Source organism: Carcharodon carcharias, chromosome 14 (genome assembly GCF_017639515.1).
Source record: "Carcharodon carcharias isolate sCarCar2 chromosome 14, sCarCar2.pri, whole genome shotgun sequence".
NCBI lineage: Eukaryota > Metazoa > Chordata > Chondrichthyes > Lamniformes > Lamnidae > Carcharodon > Carcharodon carcharias.
Window position 1 is genome coordinate 93,261,595 of NC_054480.1, and position 25,425 is coordinate 93,287,019.

Below are 25,425 nucleotides of genomic sequence, written 5' to 3' on the forward strand. Positions count from 1 at the left end.
GGGATTGAAGGCCAATAAATCCCCAGGGCCTGATAATCTACATCCCAGAGTACTTAAGTAAGTGGCCCTAGATATAATGGATGCATTGGTGGTCATCTTCCGAGATTCTATAGACACTGGAACAGATCTTACAGATTGGAGAGTAGCTAATGTAACCCCACTATTTAAAAAAGGAGGTAGAGAGAAAACAGGGAATTGTAGACCAGTCAGCCTAACGTCGGTAGTGGGGAAAATTCTAGAGTCCATTTTAGAAGATTTAATAGCTGAGCACGTGGAAAACAGGTGGCAGAATCAGACAGAGTCAGCATGCATTTACAAAAGGGAAATCGTGCTTGACAAATCTACTGGAATTTTTCGAGGATGCAACTAGTAGAGTTGATGAGGGGGAGCCAGTGGATGTGGTTTATTTGGACTTTCAGAAGGCTTTCGACAAAGTCCCACGTAAGAGATTAGCGTGTAAAATTAAAGTGCATGGCATTGGTAGTGTATTGAAATGAATAGAAAACTGGTTGGAAGACAGGAAACAAAAAGTAGGAATAAATGGGTCTTTTTCCGAATGGCAGGTAGTGACTACTGGGTTACCACAGGGATCGGTGCTGGGACCTCAGCTGTTCACAATATATATTAATGATTTAGATGAGGGAACTAAATGTAATATCTCCAAATTTGCAGATGACACAAAGCTAGGTGGGAGGGTGAGCTGTGAGGAGGATGCAGAGATGCTTTAGAGTGATTTGGACAGTGAGTGGGCAAATGCATGGCAGATGCAGTATAATGTGGCTAAATGGGAGGCTATCCACTTTGGTAGCAAAAACAGGAAGGCAGGTTATTATCTGAATGGCTATAAATTGAGAGAGGGGAATGCGCAATGAGACTTGGGTGTCCTTGTACACCTGTCGCTGAAGGTAAGCATGCAGGTGCAGCAGGTAGTAAAGAAGGTTGGCCTTCATAGCAAGAGGATTCGAGTCCAGGAGCAGGGATATCTTTCTGCAATTATACAGGGCCTTGGTGAGACCAGACCCGGAATATTGTGTGCAGTTTTGGTCTCCTTATTTGAGGAAGGATGTACTTGCTAAAGAGGGAGTGCAGTGAAGGTTTACCAGACTCATTCCTGGGATGGCAGGACTGACATTTGAGGAGAGATTGAGTCGGTTAGGATTATATTCGCTGGAGTTCAGAAGAATGAGGGAGGATCTCATAGAAACCTATATAATTCTAACAGGACTAGACAGGGTAGATGCAGGAAGGATGTTCCCGATGGAGGGGGAGTCCAGGACCAAGGGCCACAGTCTGAGGATACAGGGTAGATTAGGACTGAGATGAGGAGATATTTCTTCACCCAGAGAGTGGTAAGCCTGCGGAATTTGCTACCACAGAAAGTAGTTGAGGCCAAAGCATTATATGTTTTCAAGAAGATATAGCTCTTGGGGCGAAAGGGATCAAAGGATATGGGGAGAAGGCGGAAGCAGGCTATTGAATTGGATGATCAGCCATGAGCATAATGAATGGCGGAGCAGACTCGAAGGGCCAAATGGTCTACTCCTCCTATTTTTTTCTGTTTCTGTGTTTCTATTTGGATGATGTTCTCGTGACTAGACTCACTGAAAAGGAACATTTGATGAACTTGGAACAAGTTCTGAAATGTTTTTCACAAGTTGAAGTGAGATTGAAAAAGGAAAAGTGCACATTCCAGGCAAAAGTGGTAACTTACCTAAGTCACATGGTAGATTCACAAGGCCTACATCCAGTTAAAGAATAAGTGAAAGCCGTGAAAGAAGCCCCAGCACCAAAGAATACATCCAAACTGAAATCATTCTTGGGGATGATCAATTACTATGGACATTTCTTGCCTGCTTTGTCAACAGAACTGGCTCCACTGTATTACTTGCTCAAGAGAAACCAGAAATGGTCATGGCAAACACCACAAGAAGAAGCTTTCACAAAAGTGAAACAGTTACTGTAATCTCCTACACTTCTTGTACATTTTGATCCAAAGAAAAAGTTGATATTAACGTGTGACACATCACCTTGTGGAGTGGGAGCAGTGCTTTCCCGTCGAATGGATGATGGATCAGAACAACCTATAGGGTATGTGTCGAGAAACCTTAGTACAGCAGAGAAAAAGTACTCACAAATTGAAAAAAAAGGTCTGGCAATCATTTTCAGTGTTAAAAAGTTCCATCAATATGTACATGATCGTCATTTTACTATCATAACAGACCACAAGCCATTATTGGTACTATTTGGTGAAAACAAGGCTACACCCTCTATAGCCTCAGCAAGAGTACAAAGATGGGCATTAATCTTGACAGCATATGAGTATTTTTGTTCAAAGACCCGGAAGTCAAATTGCAAATGCAGATGCACTCCACCCTTGCAAGTAAAAGATGAGTATGTTCCAATTCCTCAGGAATACGTTTTGTTATTGAACTTCCTGCACTCATCACCGATATGTGCTAAACAAATTAAAGATTGGATGAACCGAGACCCAGTCTTATTCAAAGTGAGAAATCAAGTTCTTTATGGTTGGTCACAAGCACAAGGGTCTGATGAAATGAAACCGTATTTCAAGATAAGATACGAGATAACCAACCAAGAAGGTATTTTATTGTGGGGGGGCTCGACTGATTGTTCCTCCAAAAGAACGAAAGCCATTATCACCTGAACTTCACAGTTCACATCCCGGAATTTCCAAAATGAAGGCAATAGCACGTAGCTATATGTGGTGGTGGGGAATGGATGGAGAAATAGAAACCTTAGTGAGAAGTTGTATGCAGTGTCAACAAGTGCAAAAATTACCTGCAACAGCATCGTTACACCCCTGGGAATGGCCAGGTGCGAGTACACATCGCCCATGTGGGACCTTTTATGGGAACAGTGTTTCTCCTTGTCATAGACGCTCATTCAAAATGGATGGATATATACGAAGTGAGGTCACCCACATCTTCAGCGACAATAGACAAGCTACGACAAAGTTTTGCTATAAATGGATTACCTGGAGTGCTAGTATCAGATAATGGAACAATATTTAATGTGCTGAATTTAACCGATTTACAAGCCTCAATGGTATTGTTCATGCAAAAACATCTCCATACCACCCTTCTTCAAATGGACTCACCAAGACAGCAGTACAGACATTCAAATCTGGTATGAAGGAATTACCTGGAGATTCAATAGTGACTAAATTAGCATGATTTATTTTCCTTATTTTCCATTGTAGAGCCACCCCTCAGTTGAAAACAGGTGTTTTCTTGATGAAGCATCATCTCTAGTCGAGACTGAGCCTAATCATGCCAAACTTGGGGGGAAGAAGTCAGGAAAATCAGAAAATGGGACATGATTGTCACAGTTGGGACAGAATGGAAGAGAGATGGTATTTGTGAAAAATTTTAGAGAAGGACCAGCATGGTTGTTTGGTGAAATAAGTGCTGTAATGGGACCTCTTTCCTGTCACGTGGAAGTTGGAGATTCAATTGTAAGAAGACATGTGGATCACATATGAATTGGAGAAACCAAATATTCAGAAGCGATTCCACCAATGTTCGAGACTGAATCAACATTTCCTTTTGAAAGAACTCAACCAAGTATAAATGTATTTGAAGGGCTGACTGTATCTGAAGGAATCAAAGAAACAAATTTACAGGTACCTACTGTAGAACCAGATGTTCAGACGACTTCAGTAAGGGAGATTCCAAAGCAAACTTCAGAAGCTGTAGAGCTGAGACGTTCTACATGCATAAGGAAACCCCCAGAGAGACTGACTTTGTAAATAATTGATCTGTATCAATAACTTGATATATTGAAAAATTGTAAAATGTATTTTTCAGTAAAGGGGATGTAGTAATCTGATATGTAATATACCTTTAAGACAAGTATTGTAATGTAAAGGTCACATGATCTTAATATCGAATAGCAGAGTAGACCGCCTTACCTCTATGTGAGAGAGTCTTGAGTTAGTCACTGATGAGTGAAGACAGAGTTTTAAGTTGTGATCACACAGGTGTAACTGCAGAGCTTAGTTTGTAAATAAACAGCATGCATTTATTCTAACAACGATCTCCTGATGTTCCCTGTCTCTGTACCAACTGACACCCTGAAATAAGCATAAAACCTGGATCCTTTAGCCCCAGCAAACCAAGGGCACTGGATCCAACACAAACTCAAACTTGTAACAAGGAAAAAAACTCATAAGATGCTCCATTCTCTCCACTTTCCTGTTTGCCTCAGAAACCTGGACAATAAATAAAGATCTGTGGAAAAAAATCAAGACCTTTGAAGGGTGGGTACTAAGACATATGCTACACACTCCATATACAGATCATAAGACAAATGAAGAGGTGTTTGAAATGGCAAGAATAAAAAGAACCCTAAAAAGTGACATCCAGAAAAGAAAATGTCAGTATTTTGGCCATTTGATCAGAGCTGAAAAACTACAGCGATCTCTCCTAAAGAACAAAGTGGAGAGCAGCAGAAAGAGGGGTTGACTTAGGTGTAGCTGGATGACAAACATCACAGAGTGCAACATATGATGACAGCAGATCTCCTGGCAGGAATAATTACAATCAAAGAGAGAGAGATTACAAAAAAGAACTGAGGGGAACTGGACTGTGTGGAAAGGGAAGTGGGGTAGAGGCTGTTTATTTTTGGCTCAGGGCTATTAATTCAATGCTCAATGTGGTTGCTTCTATTTGAAAAGTAAACCTGACTCTCTCACCCTTTCCTCTTCCTTTCACAGTTCCTCTACTTGGTCCTGATTCTGTTTAGTCTGGAGGTTACTACAGGCACCCTCGGATACATCAACAGTGTTCGAGTGAGTATGGTGTTTTTTTCAATACTCTTATGTCATCACCCTAGATAGGTCACTGTAGAATCTGTCTCCTCTGTGATTAAAGGCTGCCATGATAACCTGAGCTATATTTCTACTGGGCGTGAGTGTCCAGCAAAGCAAAATGTCAGCTTTGGCCTCCTGGTTGCACTTTTGCCAGTGAGTCATAAGATTGTGAGTATGAATTCCATTCCAAAGTCTTGAGCCCACAATACAAACAAGGGCCATTTGGCCCCTCGAGCCTGCTCCTCCGTTCAATAAGATCATGGCTAATCTGAAAGTAACCTCAAATCTGCATCCCACCTACCCCCGATAGCCTATCACCCCCTTGCTTACCAAGATTCTATCCACCTCTGCCTTAAAAATATTCAAAGACTCTGCTTCTGCCACCTTTTCAGGAAGAAAATTCCAAAGACTGGCGACCCTCTGAGTGAAAATATTTCACCTCATCTCTGTTTTAAATGGGCGACCCCTTATTTTTAAAAATGACTCCTAGTTCTAGATTCTCTCACAAGAGGAAACATCCTCTCCACATCCACCCTGTCAAGACCCCTCAGGACCGTATATGTTTCAATCAAGTCGCCTCTTACTCTTCTAAACTCCAGTGGATACAAGCCTAGCGTGTCCAACCTTTCCGCATAAGACAGCAATCTCATTCCAGGTATTAGTCTGGTAAACGTTCTCTGAACTGTTTCCACTGCATTTACATCCTTCCTTAAATAAGGAGACTAACATTGCACACAGTACTCCAGATGTGGACTCTCTAGTGCTCTGTATAACTGAAGCATAACCTCCCTACTTTTGTACTCCATTCCCCTCGCAATAAGTGATAACATTCTATTAGCTTTCCTAATTACTTGCTGTACCTGCATACTAGCCTTTTGTGATTCATGCACTAAGACACCCAGGTCCCTCTGTATCTCAGAGCTCTGCAACCTCTCACCATTTAGATAATAAGTTTCTCTTTTGTTCTTCCTGCCAAAATGGCCAATTTCACATTTTCCCACATTATACTCTCTTTTGCCAGATCTTTTCCCACTCACTTAACCTTTTTATATCTTTTTGTAGCCTTCTTATGTCCTCTTCACAACTTACTTTCCTATTTATCTTTGTGTCATCAGCAAATTTCACAATCATCCCATCCATCGCTTCATTAAAGTCATTTATATAAATTGTAAACAGTTGAGATCCCAGCACTGGTCCCTGGTGGCAACCCCCTCATTGCACCTTGTCAACCTGAAAAAGACCCATTTATGCCTATTCTCTGCTTCCTGTTAGCTAGGCAATCTTCTGTCCATGCCAATATGTTATCCCTATATCATGAGTTTTTATTTTATGCAATAACCTTAGACGTGGCACTTTATCAAATGTCTTCTGGACATCTAAGTACATTACATCCACCGGTTCCCCTTTATCCACAGTGCATGTTATTTACTCAAAAAGCGCCAATAAGTTGGTTAAACATGATTTTTCTTTCACAAAACCATGTTGACTCTGCCTAATTACCTTGAACTTGCACTCTGCATATAGTTTCTAATATTTTCTCTGTGATAGATGTTCAGCTGTCTTGTAGTTTCCCACTCTCTGTTTCCCTCCTTTTTTGAATAGTGGAGTTACATTTGCTACCTTCCAATCTAAAGGGACATTCCCTGAATCTAGGGAATTGTGGAAAATTAAAACCGATATATCAACTATCTCACTAGCCACTTGTTTCAAGATCCTAGGACAAAGTCTATCAGGACCCAGGCACTTGTCAGCCCGCAGCTCCAACAATTTGCTCAATGCCACTGCTCTGGTGATTGTAATTTTCCTGAGTTCCTCCCTCCCTTCCATTTCCTAATTTATAGCTGCTTCTGGGATGTTACTTGTATCCTCTATAGTGAAAACTAATGCAAAATACCTGTTATCTGTCATCTCCTTGTTTTCCATTATCAATTCTCTATACTCACTTTCTATAGGACCAGCACTCACTTTGTTAACCCATGTTTTCTTAAAATATTTATAGAAACTCTTACTATCTGTTTTTATATTTCTGGCTAGCTTTCTCTCATTCTCTAATTTTTCCCTCCTTAGTAATCTTTTAGCCATCCTTTGCTTTCCTTATATTCTGTCCAATCTTGTGACCTTCCACCTGTCCTTGCACAATTATATGCTTTTTCTTTAAGTTTGATACTATCTTTAAACTTTCTAGTTAACCAAAAGTAAGACTTTTTCGTACTCGTTGGAATGTATCTATTCTGTGTATTCTGAAATATCCCCTTAAATGTTAGCCGCTGCATCTCCATTGATTTATGTCTTAACCTAATTTGTCAATTCACTTTAGCCAGCTCTGCTTTCATGCCCTCATAATTGCTTTTATTTAAGTTCAAAAATATGGTCTCGGACCCACTCCGCTCTCCCTCAAACTGAGTGTAAAAATTCAATCATACTATCCTATGGGCTGCTACCTAGGGGCGCCTTCACTATGAGATCATTAATTAAGCCCACCTTGTTGCACAATACAGACCTTGTATAGCCTGCTCTCTGGTTGGCTCCAGAATGTGCTGTTCTAAGAAGCTATCCCAAGAACATTCTTTGAACTCTTTACCGATGCTACCTTTGGCCACCTGACTTTTCCAGCCTATATGTAGGTTAAAATCTCCCATGATTAACGCTGTGTCTTTCTGACAAGTTCCTACTATTTATTCCTTTATACCCCGCCCTACCATGTGGTTACTGTTAGGGGACCTGTACACCACTCCCACAATTAACATTTTGCCTTTACCATTTTCCACATCCTGGTTTCCTGAACTTAGGTCATCCCTCTCTATTGTGCTAACACCATCATCAACTAACAGAGCCATGCCTTCACCTTTTCTTCACTTCATATCCTTCCTAAATGTCCTGTACCCTTCAATATTCAGGTCCCAATTCATGTCCTCCTGCAGCCATGTACAGATGAGGATAAGCGTAGTGGTATGTGTTGAATGAGTTGAAGTTTATGGAGGATTAAGGTAAGGAGGCTGGTTAGCATAGTAGCAGAAGTTGAGCCTTGAGCTGGTAAAGTATGTGGATGTTGGTTTCAATGTTGCAGAGATGGAATCAAGACAAGTGGTTTTATCATATTTATTTCTATGTGTGCTCTAAATTCATCTATTTTGTTTTGAATGCTTTGTGCATTGAGATACAGAGCATTTAGTTTGATCCTTTCACTGCTGAGGGAGCACTGCACTGTCAGAGGTGCTTTCTTTCAGGTAATATGTAAAACTAGAGGTAATGTAACATATTCTATGCTATTATTAGAAGAAAAATAGTTGAGTTCTCCCTGGCCAATATTTATCCCTCAACCATCAACTAATACAAATAATTTGATTATTATCATTGTGGGATGTTGCTGTGCACATTGGCTGGCAATTCAGTAGTGACTACACTTCAAAATTACTGATGAAACATCATCAACCTGAAGCGTTAACCCTGTTTCTATCTCTGCAGATGCTGTCTGATCTGCTGAGTATTTTCTGTTTTTAGCACAGATTTCTGGATTATGCAGTACTTTGCTTTTCTCTTCAAAAATTGTAAATTTACTCTAAAGCACTTTGGGACATCCTGAAATTGTGAAAGAACAATTCCAAGCTCTCTTCCTTTTCATTCTAGGTGTCTCTCTCTGTACAACGAGTTTCCAGCTGCTTAATTTCCTGTCCTCTTCCTTTTTGCCAGGTAGAGTCTGCTGACCTGAATAGTTTTAATGAGATCTTCAGGAACTATAACGGCAATGATTCCATGATCAACAGTAGGGCAGTGGACCAACTGCAGGAAAAGGTGTGGCCCTATATCAATGCAAATCTCTGCCAGAGAGACAGACTCCAGGACCCAACATTGACAGACAGCTCACACAGATAGACTCCTGTCATAGAGTGTACTCTGATCAGAACTGGACACAGGATTCAGTGTGTGAGTCTGATCAGAGCTGGACACTGCATTCAGTGTGTGAGTCTGGTCAGAGCTGGACACAGGATTCAGTGTGTGAGTCTGATCGGAGTGGGACACTGGATTCAGTGTGAGTCTGATTGGAGTGGGACACTGGATTCAGTGTGAGTCTGATTGGAGTGGGACACTGGATTCAGTGTGAGTCTGATTGGAGTGGGACACTGGATTCAGTGTGAGTCTGATTGGAGTGGGACACTGGATTCAGTGTGAGTCTGATTGGAGTGGGACACTGGATTCAGTGTGAGTCTGATTGGAGTGGGACACTGGATTCAGTGTGAGTCTGATTGGAGTGGGACACTGGATTCAGTGTGAGTCTGATTGGAGTGGGACACTGGATTCAGTGTGAGTCTGATTGGAGTGGGACACTGGATTCAGTGTGAGTCTGATTGGAGTGGGACACTGGATTCAGTGTGAGTCTGATTGGAGTGGGACACTGGATTCAGTGTGAGTCTGATTGGAGTGGGACACTGGATTCAGTGTGAGTCTGATTGGAGTGGGACACTGGATTCAGTGTGAGTCTGATTGGAGTGGGACACTGGATTCAGTGTGAGTCTGATTGGAGTGGGACACTGGATTCAGTGTGAGTCTGATTGGAGTGGGACACTGGATTCAGTGTGAGTCTGATTGGAGTGGGACACTGGATTCAGTGTGAGTCTGATTGGAGTGGGACACTGGATTCAGTGTGAGTCTGATTGGAGTGGGACACTGGATTCAGTGTGAGTCTGATTGGAGTGGGACACTGGATTCAGTGTGAGTCTGATTGGAGTGGGACACTGGATTCAGTGTGAGTCTGATTGGAGTGGGACACTGGATTCAGTGTGAGTCTGATTGGAGTGGGACACTGGATTCAGTGTGAGTCTGATTGGAGTGGGACACTGGATTCAGTGTGAGTCTGATTGGAGTGGGACACTGGATTCAGTGTGAGTCTGATTGGAGTGGGACACTGGATTCAGTGTGAGTCTGATTGGAGTGGGACACTGGATTCAGTGTGAGTCTGATTGGAGTGGGACACTGGATTCAGTGTGAGTCTGATTGGAGTGGGACACTGGATTCAGTGTGAGTCTGATTGGAGTGGGACACTGGATTCAGTGTGAGTCTGATTGGAGTGGGACACTGGATTCAGTGTGAGTCTGATTGGAGTGGGACACTGGATTCAGTGTGAGTCTGATTGGAGTGGGACACTGGATTCAGTGTGAGTCTGATTGGAGTGGGACACTGGATTCAGTGTGAGTCTGATTGGAGTGGGACACTGGATTCAGTGTGAGTCTGATTGGAGTGGGACACTGGATTCAGTGTGAGTCTGATTGGAGTGGGACACTGGATTCAGTGTGAGTCTGATTGGAGTGGGACACTGGATTCAGTGTGAGTCTGATTGGAGTGGGACACTGGATTCAGTGTGAGTCTGATTGGAGTGGGACACTGGATTCAGTGTGAGTCTGATTGGAGTGGGACACTGGATTCAGTGTGAGTCTGATTGGAGTGGGACACTGGATTCAGTGTGAGTCTGATTGGAGTGGGACACTGGATTCAGTGTGAGTCTGATTGGAGTGGGACACTGGATTCAGTGTGAGTCTGATTGGAGTGGGACACTGGATTCAGTGTGAGTCTGATTGGAGTGGGACACTGGATTCAGTGTGAGTCTGATTGGAGTGGGACACTGGATTCAGTGTGAGTCTGATTGGAGTGGGACACTGGATTCAGTGTGAGTCTGATTGGAGTGGGACACTGGATTCAGTGTGAGTCTGATTGGAGTGGGACACTGGATTCAGTGTGAGTCTGATTGGAGTGGGACACTGGATTCAGTGTGAGTCTGATTGGAGTGGGACACTGGATTCAGTGTGAGTCTGATTGGAGTGGGACACTGGATTCAGTGTGAGTCTGATTGGAGTGGGACACTGGATTCAGTGTGAGTCTGATTGGAGTGGGACACTGGATTCAGTGTGAGTCTGATTGGAGTGGGACACTGGATTCAGTGTGAGTCTGATTGGAGTGGGACACTGGATTCAGTGTGAGTCTGATTGGAGTGGGACACTGGATTCAGTGTGAGTCTGATTGGAGTGGGACACTGGATTCAGTGTGAGTCTGATTGGAGTGGGACACTGGATTCAGTGTGAGTCTGATTGGAGTGGGACACTGGATTCAGTGTGAGTCTGATTGGAGTGGGACACTGGATTCAGTGTGAGTCTGATTGGAGTGGGACACTGGATTCAGTGTGAGTCTGATTGGAGTGGGACACTGGATTCAGTGTGAGTCTGATTGGAGTGGGACACTGGATTCAGTGTGAGTCTGATTGGAGTGGGACACTGGATTCAGTGTGAGTCTGATTGGAGTGGGACACTGGATTCAGTGTGAGTCTGATTGGAGTGGGACACTGGATTCAGTGTGAGTCTGATTGGAGTGGGACACTGGATTCAGTGTGAGTCTGATTGGAGTGGGACACTGGATTCAGTGTGAGTCTGATTGGAGTGGGACACTGGATTCAGTGTGAGTCTGATTGGAGTGGGACACTGGATTCAGTGTGAGTCTGATCGGAGTGGGACACTGGATTCAGTGTGAGTCTGATCGGAGTGGGACACTGGATTCAGTGTGAGTCTGATCGGAGTGGGACACTGGATTCAGTGTGAGTCTGATCGGAGTGGGACACTGGATTCAGTGTGAGTCTGATTGGAGTGGGACACAGGATTCAGTGTGAGTCTGATCGGAGTGGGACACAGGATTCAGTGTGAGTCTGATCGGAGTGGGACACAGGATTCAGTGTGAGTCTGATCGGAGTGGGACACAGGATTCAGTGTGAGTCTGATCGGAGTGGGACACAGGATTCAGTGTGAGTCTGATCGGAGTGGGACACTGGATTCAGTGTGAGTCTGATCGGAGTGGGACACTGGATTCAGTGTGAGTCTGATCGGAGTGGGACACTGGATTCAGTGTGTGAGTCTGATCGGAGTGGGACACAGGATTCAGTGTGTGAGTCTGATCGGAGTGGGACACAGGATTCAGTGTGTGAGTCTGATCGGAGTGGGACACAGGATTCAGTGTGAGTCTGATCGGAGTGGGACACTGGATTCAGTGTGAGTCTGATCGGAGTGGGACACTGGATTCAGTGTGAGTCTGATCGGAGTGGGACACTGGATTCAGTGTGAGTCTGATCGGAGTGGGACACTGGATTCAGTGTGAGTCTGATCGGAGTGGGACACTGGATTCAGTGTGAGTCTGATCGGAGTGGGACACTGGATTCAGTGTGAGTCTGATCGGAGTGGGACACTGGATTCAGTGTGAGTCTGATCGGAGTGGGACACTGGATTCAGTGTGAGTCTGATCGGAGTGGGACACTGGATTCAGTGTGAGTCTGATCGGAGTGGGACACTGGATTCAGTGTGAGTCTGATCGGAGTGGGACACTGGATTCAGTGTGAGTCTGATCGGAGTGGGACACTGGATTCAGTGTGAGTCTGATCGGAGTGGGACACTGGATTCAGTGTGAGTCTGATCGGAGTGGGACACTGGATTCAGTGTGAGTCTGATCGGAGTGGGACACTGGATTCAGTGTGAGTCTGATCGGAGTGGGACACTGGATTCAGTGTGAGTCTGATCGGAGTGGGACACTGGATTCAGTGTGAGTCTGATCGGAGTGGGACACTGGATTCAGTGTGAGTCTGATCGGAGTGGGACACTGGATTCAGTGTGAGTCTGATCGGAGTGGGACACTGGATTCAGTGTGAGTCTGATCGGAGTGGGACACTGGATTCAGTGTGAGTCTGATCGGAGTGGGACACTGGATTCAGTGTGAGTCTGATCGGAGTGGGACACTGGATTCAGTGTGAGTCTGATCGGAGTGGGACACTGGATTCAGTGTGAGTCTGATCGGAGTGGGACACTGGATTCAGTGTGAGTCTGATCGGAGTGGGACACTGGATTCAGTGTGAGTCTGATCGGAGTGGGACACTGGATTCAGTGTGAGTCTGATCGGAGTGGGACACTGGATTCAGTGTGAGTCTGATTGGAGTGGGACACTGGATTCAGTGTGAGTCTGATTGGAGTGGGACACTGGATTCAGTGTGAGTCTGATTGGAGTGGGACACTGGATTCAGTGTGAGTCTGATTGGAGTGGGACACTGGATTCAGTGTGAGTCTGATTGGAGTGGGACACTGGATTCAGTGTGAGTCTGATTGGAGTGGGACACTGGATTCAGTGTGAGTCTGATTGGAGTGGGACACTGGATTCAGTGTGAGTCTGATTGGAGTGGGACACTGGATTCAGTGTGAGTCTGATTGGAGTGGGACACTGGATTCAGTGTGAGTCTGATTGGAGTGGGACACTGGATTCAGTGTGAGTCTGATTGGAGTGGGACACTGGATTCAGTGTGAGTCTGATTGGAGTGGGACACTGGATTCAGTGTGAGTCTGATTGGAGTGGGACACTGGATTCAGTGTGAGTCTGATTGGAGTGGGACACTGGATTCAGTGTGAGTCTGATTGGAGTGGGACACTGGATTCAGTGTGAGTCTGATTGGAGTGGGACACTGGATTCAGTGTGAGTCTGATTGGAGTGGGACACTGGATTCAGTGTGAGTCTGATTGGAGTGGGACACTGGATTCAGTGTGAGTCTGATTGGAGTGGGACACTGGATTCAGTGTGAGTCTGATTGGAGTGGGACACTGGATTCAGTGTGAGTCTGATTGGAGTGGGACACTGGATTCAGTGTGAGTCTGATTGGAGTGGGACACTGGATTCAGTGTGAGTCTGATTGGAGTGGGACACTGGATTCAGTGTGAGTCTGATCGGAGTGGGACACTGGATTCAGTGTGAGTCTGATCGGAGTGGGACACTGGATTCAGTGTGAGTCTGATCGGAGTGGGACACTGGATTCAGTGTGAGTCTGATTGGAGTGGGACACTGGATTCAGTGTGAGTCTGATCGGAGTGGGACACTGGATTCAGTGTGTGAGTCTGATCGGAGTGGGACACTGGATTCAGTGTGAGTCTGATCGGAGTGGGACACTGGATTCAGTGTGAGTCTGATCGGAGTGGGACACTGGATTCAGTGTGAGTCTGATCGGAGTGGGACACTGGATTCAGTGTGAGTCTGATCGGAGTGGGACACTGGATTCAGTGTGAGTCTGATCGGAGTGGGACACTGGATTCAGTGTGAGTCTGATCGGAGTGGGACACTGGATTCAGTGTGAGTCTGATCGGAGTGGGACACTGGATTCAGTGTGAGTCTGATCGGAGTGGGACACAGGATTCAGTGTGAGTCTGATCGGAGTGGGACACAGGATTCAGTGTGAGTCTGATCGGAGTGGGACACAGGATTCAGTGTGAGTCTGATCGGAGTGGGACACAGGATTCAGTGTGAGTCTGATCGGAGTGGGACACTGGATTCAGTGTGAGTCTGATCGGAGTGGGACACTGGATTCAGTGTGAGTCTGATCGGAGTGGGACACTGGATTCAGTGTGAGTCTGATCGGAGTGGGACACTGGATTCAGTGTGAGTCTGATCGGAGTGGGACACTGGATTCAGTGTGAGTCTGATCGGAGTGGGACACTGGATTCAGTGTGAGTCTGATCGGAGTGGGACACTGGATTCAGTGTGAGTCTGATCGGAGTGGGACACTGGATTCAGTGTGAGTCTGATCGGAGTGGGACACTGGATTCAGTGTGAGTCTGATCGGAGTGGGACACTGGATTCAGTGTGAGTCTGATCGGAGTGGGACACTGGATTCAGTGTGAGTCTGATCGGAGTGGGACACTGGATTCAGTGTGAGTCTGATCGGAGTGGGACACTGGATTCAGTGTGAGTCTGATCGGAGTGGGACACTGGATTCAGTGTGAGTCTGATCGGAGTGGGACACTGGATTCAGTGTGAGTCTGATCGGAGTGGGACACTGGATTCAGTGTGAGTCTGATCGGAGTGGGACACTGGATTCAGTGTGAGTCTGATCGGAGTGGGACACTGGATTCAGTGTGAGTCTGATCGGAGTGGGACACTGGATTCAGTGTGAGTCTGATCGGAGTGGGACACTGGATTCAGTGTGAGTCTGATCGGAGTGGGACACTGGATTCAGTGTGAGTCTGATCGGAGTGGGACACTGGATTCAGTGTGAGTCTGATCGGAGTGGGACACTGGATTCAGTGTGAGTCTGATCGGAGTGGGACACTGGATTCAGTGTGAGTCTGATCGGAGTGGGACACTGGATTCAGTGTGAGTCTGATCGGAGTGGGACACTGGATTCAGTGTGAGTCTGATCGGAGTGGGACACTGGATTCAGTGTGAGTCTGATCGGAGTGGGACACTGGATTCAGTGTGAGTCTGATCGGAGTGGGACACTGGATTCAGTGTGAGTCTGATCGGAGTGGGACACTGGATTCAGTGTGAGTCTGATCGGAGTGGGACACTGGATTCAGTGTGAGTCTGATCGGAGTGGGACACTGGATTCAGTGTGAGTCTGATCGGAGTGGGACACTGGATTCAGTGTGAGTCTGATCGGAGTGGGACACTGGATTCAGTGTGAGTCTGATCGGAGTGGGACACTGGATTCAGTGTGAGTCTGATCGGAGTGGGACACTGGATTCAGTGTGAGTCTGATCGGAGTGGGACACTGGATTCAGTGTGAGTCTGATCGGAGTGGGACACTGGATTCAGTGTGAGTCTGATCGGAGTGGGACACTGGATTCAGTGTGAGTCTGATCGGAGTGGGACACTGGATTCAGTGTGAGTCTGATCGGAGTGGGACACTGGATTCAGTGTGAGTCTGATCGGAGTGGGACACTGGATTCAGTGTGAGTCTGATCGGAGTGGGACACTGGATTCAGTGTGAGTCTGATCGGAGTGGGACACTGGATTCAGTGTGAGTCTGATCGGAGTGGGACACTGGATTCAGTGTGAGTCTGGTCGGAGTGGGACACTGGATTCAGTGTGAGTCTGATCGGAGTGGGACACTGGATTCAGTGTGAGTCTGATCGGAGTGGGACACTGGATTCAGTGTGAGTCTGGTCGGAGTGGGACACTGGATTCAGTGTGAGTCTGATCGGAGTGGGACACTGGATTCAGTGTGAGTCTGGATCGGAGTGGGACACTGGATTCAGTGTGAGTCTGATCGGAGTGGGACACTGGATTCAGTGTGAGTCTGGTCGGAGTGGGACACTGGATTCAGTGTGAGTCTGATCGGAGTGGGACACTGGATTCAGTGCGAGTCTGATCGGAGTGGGACACTGGATTCAGTGTGAGTCTGATCGGAGTGGGACACTGGATTCAGTGCGAGTCTGGTCGGAGTGGGACACTGGATTCAGTGCGAGTCTGGTCGGAGTGGGACACTGGATTCAGTGCGAGTCTGGTCGGAGTGGGACACTGGATTCAGTGCGAGTCTGGTCGGAGTGGGACACTGGATTCAGTGCGAGTCTGGTCGGAGTGGGACACTGGATTCAGTGCGAGTCTGGTCGGAGTGGGACACTGGATTCAGTGCGAGTCTGGTCGGAGTGGGACACTGGATTCAGTGCGAGTCTGGTCGGAGTGGGACACTGGATTCAGTGCGAGTCTGGTCGGAGTGGGACACTGGATTCAGTGCGAGTCTGGTCGGAGTGGGACACTGGATTCAGTGCGAGTCTGGTCGGAGTGGGACACTGGATTCAGTGCGAGTCTGGTCGGAGTGGGACACTGGATTCAGTGCGAGTCTGGTCGGAGTGGGACACTGGATTCAGTGCGAGTCTGGTCGGAGTGGGACACTGGATTCAGTGCGAGTCTGGTCGGAGTGGGACACTGGATTCAGTGCGAGTCTGGTCGGAGTGGGACACTGGATTCAGTGCGAGTCTGGTCGGAGTGGGACACTGGATTCAGTGCGAGTCTGGTCGGAGTGGGACACTGGATTCAGTGCGAGTCTGGTCGGAGTGGGACACTGGATTCAGTGCGAGTCTGGTCGGAGTGGGACACTGGATTCAGTGCGAGTCTGGTCGGAGTGGGACACTGGATTCAGTGCGAGTCTGGTCGGAGTGGGACACTGGATTCAGTGCGAGTCTGGTCGGAGTGGGACACTGGATTCAGTGCGAGTCTGGTCGGAGTGGGACACTGGATTCAGTGCGAGTCTGGTCGGAGTGGGACACTGGATTCAGTGCGAGTCTGGTCGGAGTGGGACACTGGATTCAGTGCGAGTCTGGTCGGAGTGGGACACTGGATTCAGTGCGAGTCTGGTCGGAGTGGGACACTGGATTCAGTGCGAGTCTGGTCGGAGTGGGACACTGGATTCAGTGCGAGTCTGGTCGGAGTGGGACACTGGATTCAGTGCGAGTCTGGTCGGAGTGGGACACTGGATTCAGTGCGAGTCTGGTCGGAGTGGGACACTGGATTCAGTGCGAGTCTGGTCGGAGTGGGACACTGGATTCAGTGCGAGTCTGGTCGGAGTGGGACACTGGATTCAGTGCGAGTCTGGTCGGAGTGGGACACTGGATTCAGTGCGAGTCTGGTCGGAGTGGGACACTGGATTCAGTGCGAGTCTGGTCGGAGTGGGACAACTGGATTCAGTGCGAGTCTGGTCGGAGTGGGACACTGGATTCAGTGCGAGTCTGGTCGGAGTGGGACACTGGATTCAGTGCGAGTCTGGTCGGAGTGGGACACTGGATTCAGTGCGAGTCTGGTCGGAGTGGGACACTGGATTCAGTGCGAGTCTGGTCGGAGTGGGACACTGGATTCAGTGCGAGTCTGGTCGGAGTGGGACACTGGATTCAGTGCGAGTCTGGTCGGAGTGGGACACTGGATTCAGTGCGAGTCTGGTCGGAGTGGGACACTGGATTCAGTGCGAGTCTGGTCGGAGTGGGACACTGGATTCAGTGCGAGTCTGGTCGGAGTGGGACACTGGATTCAGTGCGAGTCTGGTCGGAGTGGGACACTGGATTCAGTGCGAGTCTGGTCGGAGTGGGACACTGGATTCAGTGCGAGTCTGGTCGGAGTGGGACACTGGATTCAGTGCGAGTCTGGTCGGAGTGGGACACTGGATTCAGTGCGAGTCTGGTCGGAGTGGGACACTGGATTCAGTGCGAGTCTGGTCGGAGTGGGACACTGGATTCAGTGCGAGTCTGGTCGGAGTGGGACACTGGATTCAGTGCGAGTCTGGTCGGAGTGGGACACTGGATTCAGTGCGAGTCTGGTCGGAGTGGGACACTGGATTCAGTGCGAGTCTGGTCGGAGTGGGACACTGGATTCAGTGCGAGTCTGGTCGGAGTGGGACACTGGATTCAGTGCGAGTCTGGTCGGAGTGGGACACTGGATTCAGTGCGAGTCTGGTCGGAGTGGGACACTGGATTCAGTGCGAGTCTGGTCGGAGTGGGACACTGGATTCAGTGCTGAGTCTGGTCGGAGTGGGACACTGGATTCAGTGCGAGTCTGGTCGGAGTGGGACACTGGATTCAGTGCGAGTCTGGTCGGAGTGGGACACTGGATTCAGTGCGAGTCTGGTCGGAGTGGGACACTGGATTCAGTGCGAGTCTGGTCGGAGTGGGACACTGGATTCAGTGCGAGTCTGGTCGGAGTGGGACACTGGATTCAGTGCTGAGTCTGGTCGGAGTGGGACACTGGATTCAGTGTGAGTCTGGTCGGAGTGGGACACTGATTCAGTGTGAGTCTGGTCGGAGTGGGACACTGGATTCAGTGCGAGTCTGGTCGGAGTGGGACACTGGATTCAGTGTGAGTCTGGTCGGAGTGGGACACTGGATTCAGTGTGAGTCTGATCGGAGTGGGACACTGGATTCAGTGTGAGTCTGATCGGAGTGGGCACTGGATTCAGTGTGAGTCTGATCGGAGTGGGACACTGGATTCAGTGTGAGTCTGATCGGAGTGGGACACTGGATTCAGTGTGAGTCTGATCGGAGTGGGACACTGGATTCAGTGTGAGTCTGATCGGAGTGGGACACTGGATTCAGTGTGAGTCTGATCGGAGTGGGACACTGGATTCAGTGTGAGTCTGATCGGAGTGGGACACTGGATTCAGTGTGAGTCTGATCGGAGTGGACACTGGATTCAGTGTGAGTCTGATCGGAGTGGGACACTGGATTCAGTGTGAGTCTGATCGGAGTGGGACACTGGATTCAGTGTGAGTCTGATCGGAGTGGGACACTGGATTCAGTGTGAGTCTGATCGGAGTGGGACACTGGATTCAGTGTGAGTCTGATCGGAGTGGGACACTGGATTCAGTGTGAGTCTGATCGGAGTGGGACACTGGATTCAGTGTGAGTCTGATCGGAGTGGGACACTGGATTCAGTGTGAGTCTGATCGGAGTGGGACACTGGATTCAGTGTGAGTCTGATCGGAGTGGGACACTGGATTCAGTGTGAGTCTGATCGGAGTGGGACACTGGATTCAGTGTGAGACTGATCGGAGTGGGACACTGGATTCAGTGTGAGTCTGATCGGAGTGGACACTGGATTCAGTGTGAGTCTGATCGGAGTGGGACACTGGATTCAGTGTGAGTCTGACGGAGTGGGACACTGGATTCAGTGTGAGTCTGATCGGAGTGGGACACTGGATTCAGTGTGAGTCTGTTCGGAGTGGGACACGGATTCAGTGTGAGTCTGATCGGAGTGGGACACCGGATTCAGTGTGAGTCTGATCGGAGTGGGACACCGGATTCAGTGGGAGTCTGATCGGAGTGGGACACTGGATTCAGTGTGAGTCTGATCGGAGTGGGACACTGGATTCAGTGTGAGTCTGATCGGAGTGGGACACTGGATTCAGTGTGAGTCTGATCGGAGTGGGACACTGGATTCAGTGTGAGTCTGATCGGAGTGGGACACTGGATTCAGTGTGAGTCTGATCGGAGTGGGACACTGGATTCAGTGTGAGTCTGATCGGAGTGGGACACTGGATTCAGTGTGAGTCTGATCGGAGTGGGACACTGGATTCAGTGTGAGTCTGATCGGAGTGGGACACTGGATTCAGTGTGAGTCTGATCGGAGTGGGACACTGGATTCAGTGTGAGTCTGATCGGAGTGGGACACTGGATTCAGTGTGAGTCTGATCGGAGTGGGACACTGGATTCAGTGTGAGTCTGATCGGAGTGGGACACTGGATTCAGTGTGAGTCTGATCGGAGTGGGACACTGGATTCAGTGTGAGTCTGATCGGAGTGGGACACTGGATTCAGTGTGAGTCTGATCGGAGTGGGACACTGGATTCAGTGTGAGTCTGATCGGAGTGGGACACTGGATTCAGTGTGAGTCTGATCGGAGTGGGACACTGGATTCAGTGTGAGTCTGATCGGAGTGGGACACTGGATTCAGTGTGAGTCTGATCGGAGTGGGACACTGGATTCAGTGTGAGTCTGATCGGAGTGGGACACTGGATTCAGTGTGAGTCTGATCGGAGTGGGACACTGGATTCAGTGTGAGTCTGATCGGAGTGGGACACTGGATTCAGTGTGAGTCTGATCGGAGTGGGACACTGGATTCAGTGTGAGTCTGATCGGAGTGGGACACTGGATTCAGTGCGAGTCTGATCGGAGTGGGACACTGGATTCAGTGTGAGTCTGATCGGAGTGGGACACTGGATTCAGTGTGAGTCTGATCGGAGTGGGACACTGGATTCAGTGTGAGTCTGATCGGAGTGGGACACTGGATTCAGTGTGAGTCTGATCGGAGTGGGACACTGGATTCAGTGTGAGTCTGATCGGAGTGGGACACTGGATTCAGTGTGAGTCTGATCGGAGTGGGACACTGGATTCAGTGTGAGTCTGATCGGAGTGGGACACTGGATTCAGTGTGAGTCTGATCGGAGTGGGACACTGGATTCAGTGTGAGTCTGATCGGAGTGGGACACTGGATTCAGTGTGAGTCTGATCGGAGTGGGACACTGGATTCAGTGTGAGTCTGATCGGAGTGGGACACTGGATTCAGTGTGAGTCTGATCGGAGTGGGACACTGGATTCAGTGTGAGTCTGATCGGAGTGGGACACTGGATTCAGTGTGAGTCTGATCGGAGTGGGACACTGGATTCAGTGTGAGTCTGATCGGAGTGGGACACTGGATTCAGTGTGAGTCTGATCGGAGTGGGACACTGGATTCAGTGTGAGTCTGATCGGAGTGGGACACTGGATTCAGTGTGAGTCTGATCGGAGTGGGACACTGGATTCAGTGTGAGTCTGATCGGAGTGGGACACTGGATTCAGTGTGAGTCTGATCGGAGTGGGACACTGGATTCAGTGTGAGTCTGATCGGAGTGGGACACTGGATTCAGTGTGAGTCTGATCGGAGTGGGACACTGGATTCAGTGTGAGTCTGATCGGAGTGGGACACTGGATTCAGTGTGAGTCTGATCGGAGTGGGACACTGGATTCAGTGTGAGTCTGATCGGAGTGGGACACTGGATTCAGTGTGAGTCTGATCGGAGTGGGACACTGGATTCAGTGTGAGTCTGATTGGAGTGGGACACTGGATTCAGTGTGAGTCTGATTGGAGTGGGACACTGGATTCAGTGTGAGTCTGATTGGAGTGGGACACTGGATTCAGTGTGAGTCTGATTGGAGTGGGACACTGGATTCAGTGTGAGTCTGATTGGAGTGGGACACTGGATTCAGTGTGAGTCTGATTGGAGTGGGACACTGGATTCAGTGTGAGTCTGATTGGAGTGGGACACTGGATTCAGTGTGAGTCTGATTGGAGTGGGACACTGGATTCAGTGTGAGTCTGATTGGAGTGGGACACTGGATTCAGTGTGAGTCTGATTGGAGTGGGACACTGGATTCAGTGTGAGTCTGATTGGAGTGGGACACTGGATTCAGTGTGAGTCTGATTGGAGTGGGACACTGGATTCAGTGTGAGTCTGATTGGAGTGGGACACTGGATTCAGTGTGAGTCTGATTGGAGTGGGACACTGGATTCAGTGTGAGTCTGATTGGAGTGGGACACTGGATTCAGTGTGAGTCTGATTGGAGTGGGACACTGGATTCAGTGTGAGTCTGATTGGAGTGGGACACTGGATTCAGTGTGAGTCTGATTGGAGTGGGACACTGGATTCAGTGTGAGTCTGATTGGAGTGGGACACTGGATTCAGTGTGAGTCTGATTGGAGTGGGACACTGGATTCAGTGTGAGTCTGATTGGAGTGGGACACTGGATTCAGTGTGAGTCTGATTGGAGTGGGACACTGGATTCAGTGTGAGTCTGATTGGAGTGGGACACTGGATTCAGTGTGAGTCTGATTGGAGTGGGACACTGGATTCAGTGTGAGTCTGATTGGAGTGGGACACTGGATTCAGTGTGAGTCTGATTGGAGTGGGACACTGGATTCAGTGTGAGTCTGATTGGAGTGGGACACTGGATTCAGTGTGAGTCTGATTGGAGTGGGACACTGGATTCAGTGTGAGTCTGATTGGAGTGGGACACTGGATTCAGTGTGAGTCTGATTGGAGTGGGACACTGGATTCAGTGTGAGTCTGATTGGAGTGGGACACTGGATTCAGTGTGAGTCTGATTGGAGTGGGACACTGGATTCAGTGTGAGTCTGATTGGAGTGGGACACTGGATTCAGTGTGAGTCTGATCGGAGTGGGACACTGGATTCAGTGTGTGAGTCTGATCGGAGTGGGACACTGGATTCAGTGTGAGTCTGATCGGAGTGGGACACTGGATTCAGTGTGAGTCTGATCGGAGTGGGACACTGGATTCAGTGTGAGTCTGATCGGAGTGGGACACTGGATTCAGTGTGAGTCTGATCGGAGTGGGACACTGGATTCAGTGTGAGTCTGATCGGAGTGGGACACTGGATTCAGTGTGAGTCTGATCGGAGTGGGACACTGGATTCAGTGTGAGTCTGATCGGAGTGGGACACTGGATTCAGTGTGAGTCTGATCGGAGTGGGACACTGGATTCAGTGTGAGTCTGATCGGAGTGGGACACTGGATTCAGTGTGAGTCTGATCGGAGTGGGACACTGGATTCAGTGTGAGTCTGATCGGAGTGGGACACTGGATTCAGTGTGAGTCTGATCGGAGTGGGACACTGGATTCAGTGTGAGTCTGATCGGAGTGGGACACTGGATTCAGTGTGAGTCTGATCGGAGTGGGACACTGGATTCAGTGTGAGTCTGATCGGAGTGGGACACTGGATTCAGTGTGAGTCTGATCGGAGTGGGACACTGGATTCAGTGTGAGTCTGATCGGAGTGGGACACTGGATTCAGTGTGAGTCTGATCGGAGTGGGACACTGGATTCAGTGTGAGTCTGATCGGAGTGGGACACTGGATTCAGTGTGAGTCTGATCGGAGTGGGACACTGGATTCAGTGTGAGTCTGATCGGAGTGGGACACTGGATTCAGTGTGAGTCTGATCGGAGTGGGACACTGGATTCAGTGTGAGTCTGATCGGAGTGGGACACTGGATTCAGTGTGAGTCTGATCGGAGTGGGACACTGGATTCAGTGTGAGTCTGATCGGAGTGGGACACTGGATTCAGTGTGAGTCTGATCGGAGTGGGACACTGGATTCAGTGTGAGTCTGATCGGAGTGGGACACTGGATTCAGTGTGAGTCTGATCGGAGTGGGACACTGGATTCAGTGTGAGTCTGATCGGAGTGGGACACTGGATTCAGTGTGAGTCTGATCGGAGTGGGACACTGGATTCAGTGTGAGTCTGATCGGAGTGGGACACTGGATTCAGTGTGAGTCTGATCGGAGTGGGACACTGGATTCAGTGTGAGTCTGATCGGAGTGGGACACTGGATTCAGTGTGAGTCTGATCGGAGTGGGACACTGGATTCAGTGTGAGTCTGATCGGAGTGGGACACTGGATTCAGTGTGAGTCTGATCGGAGTGGGACACTGGATTCAGTGTGAGTCTGATCGGAGTGGGACACTGGATTCAGTGTGAGTCTGATCGGAGTGGGACACTGGATTCAGTGTGAGTCTGATCGGAGTGGGACACTGGATTCAGTGTGAGTCTGATCGGAGTGGGACACTGGATTCAGTGTGAGTCTGATCGGAGTGGGACACTGGATTCAGTGTGAGTCTGATCGGAGTGGGACACTGGATTCAGTGTGAGTCTGATCGGAGTGGGACACTGGATTCAGTGTGAGTCTGATCGGAGTGGGACACTGGATTCAGTGTGAGTCTGATCGGAGTGGGACACTGGATTCAGTGTGAGTCTGATCGGAGTGGGACACTGGATTCAGTGTGAGTCTGATCGGAGTGGGACACTGGATTCAGTGTGAGTCTGATCGGAGTGGGACACTGGATTCAGTGTGAGTCTGATCGGAGTGGGACACTGGATTCAGTGTGAGTCTGATCGGAGTGGGACACTGGATTCAGTGTGAGTCTGATCGGAGTGGGACACTGGATTCAGTGTGAGTCTGATCGGAGTGGGACACTGGATTCAGTGTGAGTCTGATCGGAGTGGGACACTGGATTCAGTGTGAGTCTGATCGGAGTGGGACACTGGATTCAGTGTGAGTCTGATCGGAGTGGGACACTGGATTCAGTGTGAGTCTGATCGGAGTGGGACACTGGATTCAGTGTGAGTCTGATCGGAGTGGGACACTGGATTCAGTGTGAGTCTGATCGGAGTGGGACACTGGATTCAGTGTGAGTCTGATCGGAGTGGGACACTGGATTCAGTGTGAGTCTGATCGGAGTGGGACACTGGATTCAGTGTGAGTCTGATCGGAGTGGGACACTGGATTCAGTGTGAGTCTGATCGGAGTGGGACACTGGATTCAGTGTGAGTCTGATCGGAGTGGGACACTGGATTCAGTGTGAGTCTGATCGGAGTGGGACACTGGATTCAGTGTGAGTCTGATCGGAGTGGGACACTGGATTCAGTGTGAGTCTGATCGGAGTGGGACACTGGATTCAGTGTGAGTCTGATCGGAGTGGGACACTGGATTCAGTGTGAGTCTGATCGGAGTGGGACACTGGATTCAGTGTGAGTCTGATCGGAGTGGGACACTGGATTCAGTGTGAGTCTGATCGGAGTGGGACACTGGATTCAGTGTGAGTCTGATCGGAGTGGGACACTGGATTCAGTGTGAGTCTGATCGGAGTGGGACACTGGATTCAGTGTGAGTCTGATCGGAGTGGGACACTGGATTCAGTGTGAGTCTGATCGGAGTGGGACACTGGATTCAGTGTGAGTCTGATCGGAGTGGGACACTGGATTCAGTGTGAGTCTGATCGGAGTGGGACACTGGATTCAGTGTGAGTCTGATCGGAGTGGGACACTGGATTCAGTGTGAGTCTGATCGGAGTGGGACACTGGATTCAGTGTGAGTCTGATCGGAGTGGGACACTGGATTCAGTGTGAGTCTGATCGGAGTGGGACACTGGATTCAGTGTGAGTCTGATCGGAGTGGGACACTGGATTCAGTGTGAGTCTGATCGGAGTGGGACACTGGATTCAGTGTGAGTCTGATCGGAGTGGGACACTGGATTCAGTGTGAGTCTGATCGGAGTGGGACACTGGATTCAGTGTGAGTCTGATCGGAGTGGGACACTGGATTCAGTGTGAGTCTGATCGGAGTGGGACACTGGATTCAGTGTGAGTCTGATCGGAGTGGGACACTGGATTCAGTGTGAGTCTGATCGGAGTGGGACACTGGATTCAGTGTGAGTCTGATCGGAGTGGGACACTGGATTCAGTGTGAGTCTGATCGGAGTGGGACACTGGATTCA

At 48.8% G+C, this 25,425-nt stretch overlaps 1 protein-coding gene across 1 annotated transcript in view; it reads left to right on the top strand.

Annotated features, from left to right (window-relative positions):
* Nucleotides 1-25,425, top strand: part of LOC121286751 (tetraspanin-3-like) — a 61,540-nt gene that overhangs the window by 15,881 nt on the left and 20,234 nt on the right. Inside the window, exons 3-4 of the mRNA XM_041203783.1 lie at nt 4,736-4,810; nt 8,522-8,623. Coding sequence (XP_041059717.1) covers nt 4,736-4,810; nt 8,522-8,623 — 177 coding nt within the window. The remainder of the gene's footprint in view (nt 1-4,735; nt 4,811-8,521; nt 8,624-25,425) is intronic.